Consider the following 9,858-nt stretch of genomic DNA (forward strand, 5'->3'; position numbering starts at 1 on the left):
AAAGGAAAGGAAAGGAAAGGAAAGGAAAGGAAAGGAAAGGAAAGGAAGAAAGAAAGAGTTGTTGCCTCACGGTATTAACTTTTTCATTTGATGCTGCCTAAGCACTGTGAACAATTAAGCACCAAAGTGCTAAAAATCAAAAAACCTTTCCGAAAGAAAGTGTATATATTTGTACATTAATAATATATACATTTATACAAGAGGCTAACAATGCAAGACCACTTTTATCTACTGCTTAAAATTCTGACCATCTGGAAAAATAAAGTTGTTTTGAACAAATTTATTCTGATCAGCACAATTGGCACAAACTCACGGGCAGCATCAAGCCCAGAGCTGGTCATGAAAATTATTTCTGCACACTCTGGAATAAGCATTTATACAACCTGTCCTGGTATCCTGCTTATTTACACCTTTTACAGGCATCTCTTTCAGGGGCCTTCAGGAAACAGATGACACTCCCAAACGAGGCTGTTCCAGGAAAGTTTAATAATGAAGGGTGCACAGCTGACATTAGAATCATTGGTGAAAACTGAAAGGTTTTCCCCTGTAATTGGGAATAAGGAAAAGATGCCTGCTTTCAACACTTCTTTTCAGCATGGTCCTGGAACTCCTAGCCAGAGCAATTAAGCAAGAAAAAGAAATATATGGCACAGAAATTGGAAAGGAAGAAGTAAAAACACCTCTTTTAACAGATGAAATGATTTTATATATAGAAAACCTTATAAGAGTCCATAAAAAAAAGCTGCTAAAACTAATAAACATTGGACTTGATGGTTCTGTGGGAAAAAAAACAACAACTAATAAACAAATCTGGCAAATTTGCAGAATACAAAATCAACACTCCCAAATCAATTGGATTTCTGCTTGTTTAAAAGTGTGTGGCACCTACCACCCTCCCTCTCTTACTCCCGCTCTTGCCATGTGAGATGTCTGCTCCTCTTTTCCCTCCCACCATGACTATAAATCTCCTGAGGCCCTCACCAGAAGCTGATGCCAGCACAGCATGCATGCTATGCTTCCTGTACAGCCTGCAGAACTGTGAGCCAATTAAACCTCTTTTCTTTCTTTCTTTTTTTTTTTTTAGTTGGAGTCTCGCTCTGCCTCCAGGCTAGAGTGCAGTGGCGCGATCTCAGTTCATTGAAACCTCCACCTGCTGGGTTCAATCGATTCTTCTGCCTCAGCCTCCTGAGTAGCTGGGATTACAGGGGTGTGCCACCATGCCCAGCTAATTTTTGTATTTTTAGTAGGCACAGGGTTTCACCATGTTGGTCAGGCTGGTCTTGAACCCCTGACCTTGGGATCCACCCTCCTTGGCCTCCCAAAATGCTAGGATTACAGGCTTGAGCCATTGCGCCTGGCCTAATCCTCTTTTCTTATTAATTACCCAGCCTCAGGTATTTCTTTGCAGCGATGCAAGAATGACCTAACACAATGCCCATCAGTTGAATCCAACCAAAGCCAGAAGACAAGGGGTCATTAATGCAACCCATACTGTGCACGTGTAGTCCATACAGGTCAGCCTCCCAGAGCAAAAGCAAATGGAACAGGTAGAGAGTGGACCTAGAAAGGCAAATGGAAACCACCTAGCATATCCAACGCCCTCCTTTCCTCTCCACCAGCTTGTTTTTGTCTCCTTCCATCACTGCCCAGGGTGGCGGGCGGTGGGGGGAGAATGGGAAAGGTGTCTGTAACACCCTCTGATGATGCTCTTCAAAAAACCCAAGAACAACTAAGACAAGAGACATCATAGTCAACTCACTAAACTGCCTACACAGCAGCTCACATTATATTGGCGACATATTACTTGAGATAAATAACTATGCCCATGGCTATCTTTTTTTTTTTTTTTTGAGACAAAGTCTCACTCTGTCACCCAGGCTGGAGTGCAGTAGCACAACCTTGTCCCACTGTAATCTCTGCCTCCCAGGTTCAAGCAAGTCTCCTGCCTCAGCCTCCCTAGAAACGCCACCATGCCCAGCTAATTTTTGTATTTTTAGTAAAGACAGGTTTTCACCATGTTGGCCAAGCTGGTCTTGAATCCTGACCTCAGGTGATCCACCTGCCTCAGCCTCCCAAAGTGCTAAGATTACAGGTGTGAGCCACCACGCCCAGCCCCCCATGGCTATGTTCTTAAGGCAAAATGGGGCTTCTGAATATAGGTTTAAATCTGCACTAACAATGAACTTTTAAAAGGACAAATGGTAGACTGGGTGTGGTGGCTCAAGTGGTAATCCCAACACTTTCGGAGGCCGAGGTGGGTGAATCACTTGAGCTCGTGAGCTTGAGACCAGCCTGGGCAACATGGTGAAACCCTGTCTCTACCAAAAATACAATCCTAACTACTCGGGTGGCTGAGGCATGAGAATTGTTTGCACCTGGGAGGCAGAGGTTGCAGTGAGAACCACCGCACTCCACCTGAGCAACAGAGAGAGATCCTGCCTCAAAAAGAAAGAAGAAAAAAAAGACTGCCATATTTTGAGAACCCATAACAGAAAGGAAGCAAAGTAAGGAAGAACAAGCCCACTGGGCATGGGAACTACCTTTTGGGGGCCTCAAAGTTGGTCCTGTTTCACTTGGGCCACTTTGGATGGCTGACTCACAAGGGGACATGCTTGACGTGTGGACTGTGGTCCTGCCACCACCCTTCACGAATGGGACTGAAACTCACCTCCCCACTGGCTGCCAGGTTCCCAGCTGAGACACCCCCTCCACTGGCTGAGTTCCACCACTGAGACTGGATCTGACTGCAGAGGCAGAGTCTGGTTTTTCTGCCTCCCACCTACCTCTCCACACAGTCACTCCCAAAGGGGACTCTGAGCTTTCTAGACTCTTTGCCCAAGATGATTTCCTTCAAACCACCACCTCTACCAGTAGCTAATGAGACATGCCAGGAAGAAAAGAAAAGCAGTTAATGAACTGGCGAACTACCCAGATGGGAAAATGTGAGGAGGAGGAAGTGAAAGAAGGTGAAGGAGGAGAGAGGGAGCAAGTGGGAGCAGAGGAGAAGAAATGAGAGAGAACGCCTCCATTCATAGCTCCTCCAGGAGAATCAGACCCTGAAACATGAGCTGTTGGCTTGGATGGGCTTTGGGCCATTAAAACACCATTAAATGCAAAGCAAAGCAAAGCAAAGCAAAATCCATTGCTGTTACGGATTTTTGTTTTTTCGCAACTGCACAAATGAAAATGTCAGACCCCTATAGATGATTCCCATTTTTCACAGGGCTTGGCCCAGTAAAATACCATGTAGCCAAATTAAATTGTTAATATGAATGTGCAATTGCTCGCAATGACCCACAGTTGAAAATTCAAAGCCCTGCTAATAAGTCTTCACTGGGGGTGCTTGGCTGGCTGCCAATGGCCTCAGGAGACCCCAGCGAGAAGTGGCTAGGATCTTTCCCCAACTTAGCAGAAATGCGCAGGGCCAACACACAGTAGCAGCTTCCCTTTCAGCACTCCTCTTCTCCATAGAAAGCACTGCAATGCGGATTCACACTCTAAACACCTCCTAAGTGAGCATGTCCTGACCTGGCCAGTCATTCTGACGCCACTGTCCCCATCAGGCCCCCCACCACTGACTCCATCCTGGCTGCTGCCCAGCCCACTGGCTCCTCCCTGAGGATCAGCCCTGCTGAAGAGGTCAGCCTGGGCCCCCACTTAGGACCATGTGACTTAACGCCCAATAGAGTGGACACCTGCCCCAAGCAGGACCCATCAGATTACATCCTGGAAACCTGGAGGTGAGCCAGTCCAGTTTGCCGTCATTTCTGCTGGATCCCAGAGACCATGTGTGCAGTGTGGAAAGCTTGCTGGAGCACTCTCTTTCTTGTGGGAGACAATGAAGCCCCGTCTGCAACGCCTTGGGGAGAGGCAGAAAGCCACCTCAGTCCATGATTCTGGATCCTCACAAGGAATTGAAGATCCTTCCAATAAATTCCCACTCCTTTCTGCTTAAGTCTGCAGGTATGGACTTGTGTTCTCCCCAACCCTTAATAGAGGGTGGGGATTTTTGTCGGCTTCATCCTCTGCTGTATCTCAGTACCTGGAATGTTAGGAGCTGGATGAATCCCTATGTAAAATGAAGTCCCCATGAGGCTGATTTCTAGAACTTCTACTTACACTATCGTCCATTCACTGAGCACCTCAATCCCCTTACTCCTCTGAACAAAAACCTTCCCTTCAAAAGATTCTGGGCTGGGCGCATTGGCTTACGCCTGTAATCCCAGCAATTTCCGAGGCCAAGGCACGCGCAGATCACCTGAAGTCCGGAGTTCTAGACTAGCCTGGCCAACACGGTGAAACCCTGTCTCTACTAAAAATACAAAACTTAGCTAAACACGGTGGCACACTCCTGTAATTCCAGCTACCAGCTACTCAGGAGGCTAAGGCAAGAGAATCACTTGAACCCAGGAAGTGGAGGTTGCACTGAGCCGAGATTGCACCACTGCACTCCAGCCTGGACGACAGAGTGAGACTCCATCTCAAAAAAAAAAAAAAAAAAAAAAAAGATTCTGAACAGGAGCATATATTCAGGGCAACTTGAATCTATAGAATGAAGAAAAAAACACCAAAATCCACAACACCCAGCCCAGCCACCGGGGCCTCCCATGGACTGGTTCTTCCACCCCCTTCCTCTGCTGGGTCCCCTGCCTCCTGACCCAAATATTGGGGCCTCTCACTGCTCCTTGAGCATTCACTGTTCGGGCCCTGTCTCTGGTCCACCCTATCCACTCTCTTAAACACACTTCCCGCTTCAAGGAATGAAATCCCACTCATGCTCATGGCCCAACTCCTCCTGAAAGCCTTCCCTATGGCTTCAGCAGAAGAAATCCTTCCCTCCCTGGAACTGGTAGAGGTATCTATGCATACTACTCACAAGGCACTCCCCACATGCTGGCTGCTTTGTGTGAGGCATGAGAGCACCAGTCCAGAATCTGGAGGTCAGTAATATTAGCTGGGTGGCCACTGTCCTCTCACCTTTCTAGGCCTGTCACCCCATCCTCCCACCACTCATTCCCACTGTTTTTTCTCCATAGACCTCACCAACTTCTACTTGACCGTATAACTTAACAGTACATCTGTCTTTTCACTAGCATGTAAGCTCCCTGAGGGCAGATATTTCTGTTTTAGCACCTGGAAGAGTAGGTACTCAGTAAATATTTGTTGGATGAATAAATGAATTCCAGTCTGGCCAACATGGCGAAACCCCATCTGTACTAAAAATACAAAAATTAGCCAGGTGTGGTGGCATACGCCTGTAATCCCAGCTACTCAGGAGGCTGAGGCATAGGAATTGCTTGGACCCAGGAGGCAGAGGCTGCAGTGAGGTGAGATTGTATCACCTCATTCTAGCCTGGACAACAGAGCGAGACTCTGTCTCAAAAAAAAAAAAAAAAAAAAAAAGAATAAATGAATGAATTAATGCATATGTAAAACGAATATGCAAATGTCCACTGTTAATGATTCTACGATTCTTTTAGAGCAGTGGTCCCCAAACTTTTTGGCACCAAGGACCGGTTTCATGGAAGGAATTCAATTTTTCTATGACCAGGGTCAAGGGATGGTTTCTGGATTATTCAAGTATATTACATTTATTGAGCACTTTATTTCTATTATTATTACACTGTAATATATAATGAAATAAGCATACAACTCACCGTAACATAGAATTAGTGGGAGCCCTGAGCTTGTTGTCCTCCAACTAGATAGTTCCACCTGGTGGTGGAGAGTGACAGATCATCAGGCATTAGATTGTCATAAGGAGTGTACAACCTAGATCCCTCACATGTGCAGTTCACAATAGGGTTCATGCACCTATGAAAATCTAATTCCCCTGCTGATCTGACACTGGGCCGAGCTCAGGTGGTGATGTGAGCAATGGGGAGCGGCTGCAAATATAGATGAAGCTTTGCTTGCACACCTGCTGCTCACCTCCTGCTGTGCAGCTCAGTTCCCAACAGGCCGTAGATCAAAACAGGTCCATGGCCAGGGGTTAGGGACCCCTGTTTTACTTATTTCAATAAATTGATATCGCATTCCAGGAGTTCTGTTTTAGAGCAATGGTTCTCAAGGTGTGGTCCTCAGACCAGTAGCATCAGCTGGGAACTTGTCAGAAAAGTAAATTCTTAGGCCCTTATCCCAGAGCTACTGAATCAGAAATTGTGTAACAAGCTCTCCACATGATTCAGAAATATATGCAGTTTAAACACTACTGTGCTCGAGTATCTACAACTCTGTATACCCAAAAAGGCATGTGGTAGGTACATAATAATATTTATCAAAAGACAAGACTGGACCTTAAGGATCTGCAGGCACAACCCTGAGCTCCCCTCCTGGTGAATTTCAATCATCCTTGGGTCTTAACCCTGCCATACCAGGATTCCATCCTAACCTCCCCCTGACATAGACACACAAACATATAGTTAAGTCTTTTCTGTGCTTTCATAGCTACTTACCTCTCTTCCATCATATGAGCGGGTGGCCTACAGACCATAGATTATGGCCATGAACTACTGGGTTCAAATCTCTACTCAACCACTTAGTAATTAGGTTCCTTGGGCAAGTCATTTGAACTTTCCAAGCCTCAGTTTCTTCATTTGTAATGAGGTACCTACCTCACTGTCTTGTGAACTTAAATGAATTCTTCTAAGATTAAATGAATTAACATAAGTGAAGGCACATGGTAAGAACTATGTGTAGAGACAGAGTGTGCGCTACTATCTTACTGTACTTATCACACTATGTTGTAATAGCCTAGGGTATGTGTGGTAGGGTTGCGGAAGGGACATGCTAGACTAGGACTAGTCTCTGTCTTGAGGGATAGACACCGCATAAATGTTTGATGAATGGATGGTAGCTCCTCTGTGATCTTTCAACTAACTGCCCTACACTGCCTCACAGTGGCTGCCAGCCCTAGAAATGTTCTAGAAAGTAGGACAACTTGTTCTACTGGGAATTAATTACTATCAACTCAAGCAAGAAATTCTTCCCTATGAAGAAGCACATGAAAGAAGACACACAAATGGTCAATAAACACATGATGCTTAGCATCATTAGCCATTAGGAAAATGTAGATCAAAACCACAATGAGATACCATTTTTCAACCACTAAATGGCTGTAATCAAAGACAGGCCAGGCACAGTGGCTCATGCCTATAATCCCAGCACTTTGAGAGGCTGAGGCAGGCAGATCACCTGAGGTCAGGGGTTCAAGACCAGCCTGACTAACATGGTGAAACCCAGTCTCTACTAAAAATACAAAAATTAGCCAGGTGTGGTAGCAGATGCCTGTAATCCCAGCTATTTGGGAGGCTGAAGCAGAAGAATTGCTTGCACCTGGGAGGCGGAGGTTGTAGTGAGTGGACATTGTGCCATTGCACTCCAGCCTGAGCAACAAGAGTGAAATTCCGTCTCGAAAAAAAAAAAGACAGACAAGTACAAGTGTTGATGAGACCACGGAGAACTAAGAACCCTCATACACTGCTGGTGGGAATGTAAAATGGTGCAGCCATTTCAAACAGTTTGGCTATTCTTCAAAACGTGTATAACATAATTGCCATAGGACACAGCAATTCCAACTCCTAGGTATATATACAAAAAAAGGGGAAAGAGATATCCACACAAAGCCTTGCACATGAAGGTTCATAATATCATTCATTATAGCTAAAATGTGTAAGCAATTTAAAGGCCCATCAACTGATGGGTGGACACAATGGAATATTACATATACAGCCATAAAAAGAAATGAAATACTGATACGTCCTGCAATGTAGATGAACCATGAAAGAAGCCAGATTATATAAAGCACCTCAGATTATATGATTCCATTTATACGAAATGCCCAGGATAGGCAAATCCCTAGAGAGATAAAGTGGATTAGTGGTTGAAAGGGACTGGAGGGTAGGCTATCGGGGTTGGGAAGTGACTGATAATGTGTCCAGTGTTTCTTTTTTTGGATTGATGAAATTGTTCTGGAATTTGCTAGTTGTGACGTTTGCACAACTCTGTGAATATACTAAAAAACACCGAATTATACAAACCAAATGGGCAAATTGTATGATATGTGAATTATATCTCAATAAATCTGTTCTTTAGAAAAAAAAAAAAGCAACTAAAAAAGTAGTAAGAATGACCATTTCTAAGCACTTGCTAGTGCCACATACTATACTAAACAGCTTTTGTATATTCATTATCTGGAATTAAAAAAAAAAAAAAAAAAAGCAAGAGTCTACAAAACATTCATAATGACTCTAGGCCTTGGGGCACATAACAGGGGCTCAGCAAATATCTCTCTCTGCCTAGTCTGGTGATTCACAAGTACTGGCACAGACCAGGGTTTATAACAAAAGCCCTGGGGAGGAGTAGCCTTGTGCTGGAGGAGGAGAGGCCTATTAACCCTGAACCTAAACTGGAAGGAAACTGGGGAGTGGTGCTGTGATCCTGAGGCAGAACTGAGTGAAGGAGTCCCAGGCCCGGTGCAAAGCAGAGTGGGTGCCCTGGACCACCTCCTGCCCATGAGGAGGGTTTTGTTTTGTTTTGTTGAGATGGGGATCTTTCTCTGTAGCCCAGGCTGGATGGAGTGCAGTGGCACGATCATAGCTCACTGCAGCCTTAAACTCCTGGGCGCAAGCGATCCTCCCACCTCGGCCTCCCAAAGTGCTGAGACTACAAGCGTGAGCCACTACGTCCGGCCCCAAGAGAGGTTTTTGTATGGCCGGAAGGGAGGGCAGTGGTAGTTGCGCGCACAGACTCTGGACTTGGGCTAAACAATCTGACTCCATTGTTTAAATACGTTTCTTAGCCTCCGTTGCTTGTTACCTTACTGATAAAATGAGGGTAGTGATAGTATCTACCTCACAAGACTGCTGTACAATTAAATGAGTTCACTACAATATGGAAAGCACTTAGAACTACACCTACACATTGTGCCAGCTCAATGTATGTGTGCGGCTGCTAGCCTCTTCTGCATCATCATTGTTCTGGGCGAGAAGCACCATCTGACTAGATTCCCAAGGGAACGGAGGGAAGGAACAAAAAAGGGAGAAGACAGGCAGCCACGAACGTCCACTCTTGGGAATCTAGTTGTGCAACGTGGCCCCCACTTATACTGATTACTTTACACTGATTGTGCGTGTGTCCACGCGCTGGGAGGAAAGGGAGGAGCATGGTCTGCCCCAACTCAGCTGCCCAAGGTCCTCCAAGGGTCCAGTCCCGGGCGGGCGGCCTAGAGCACGTGAGAGCCGGGAGGCTCACCCGCCGCGGAGGGTCTGGGGTCCGGGAGGATCCGGGCAGCGGAGGAAGGGAGGAGCGCGGATGCACGGGGCGGAGCTAGGGGAGGTCCGGCCGGAGGGAAAGGCCTCTCTGGAGAGAGGGACGCGGGACAGCGAGAGCTGCATCCGCGGAGGCCACGCCGGGCGACAAGGGCGCGGTACCTGGAGTCGAACTTCTGGCCGTCGGGGAACGTCCCCACGTAGTGGTAGCGCACGAAGTCGCCGCTGCGCACTGTGCGCGGACACTCGTCGGGCACGAAGCGCCGCTCGATCTGTAGCTCCGCATCGGAGCCCAGGCCCGCCACGGGCGCTGCCTGCCCGGTCACCCAGAGCAGCAGCAGGAGCAGCGGCGGCGGCGGTGGCCTCCAGCCCCGGGCCCGGAACGCCATGCGGGCGGCGAGGAAAGCGGCGCGGGTGCAGCGCGGATCTCGGGCGGCGCGGGTCGGCCTGGGCGTGCAGCGGCGTGTGCAAACGTGGAACGGTCTCCCGGCCCTCCCTGAGCAGCAGCCACCACCCCCTCTCCCCTGTCGCCCGCCCCCCGGCCACCGCTTGAGGGGAGGAGCCCGGCCTGGCCGCGCGCAGAGGGCGG

General features: G+C 47.4%; 1 protein-coding gene across 1 annotated transcript in view; it reads right to left on the bottom strand.

The window, feature by feature from the left end:
• Positions 1-9,858, bottom strand: part of FKBP9 (FKBP prolyl isomerase 9) — a 47,288-nt gene extending 37,430 nt beyond the window's left edge. Inside the window, exon 1 of the mRNA XM_032286837.1 lies at positions 9,432-9,858. Coding sequence (XP_032142728.1) covers positions 9,432-9,658 — 227 coding nt within the window. The 5' untranslated portion in view covers positions 9,659-9,858. The remainder of the gene's footprint in view (positions 1-9,431) is intronic.

Source organism: Sapajus apella, unplaced genomic scaffold, assembly GCF_009761245.1.
Source record: "Sapajus apella isolate SASKATOON/1434 unplaced genomic scaffold, GSC_monkey_1.0 scaffold19, whole genome shotgun sequence".
Classification (NCBI taxonomy): Eukaryota; Metazoa; Chordata; class Mammalia; order Primates; family Cebidae; genus Sapajus; species Sapajus apella.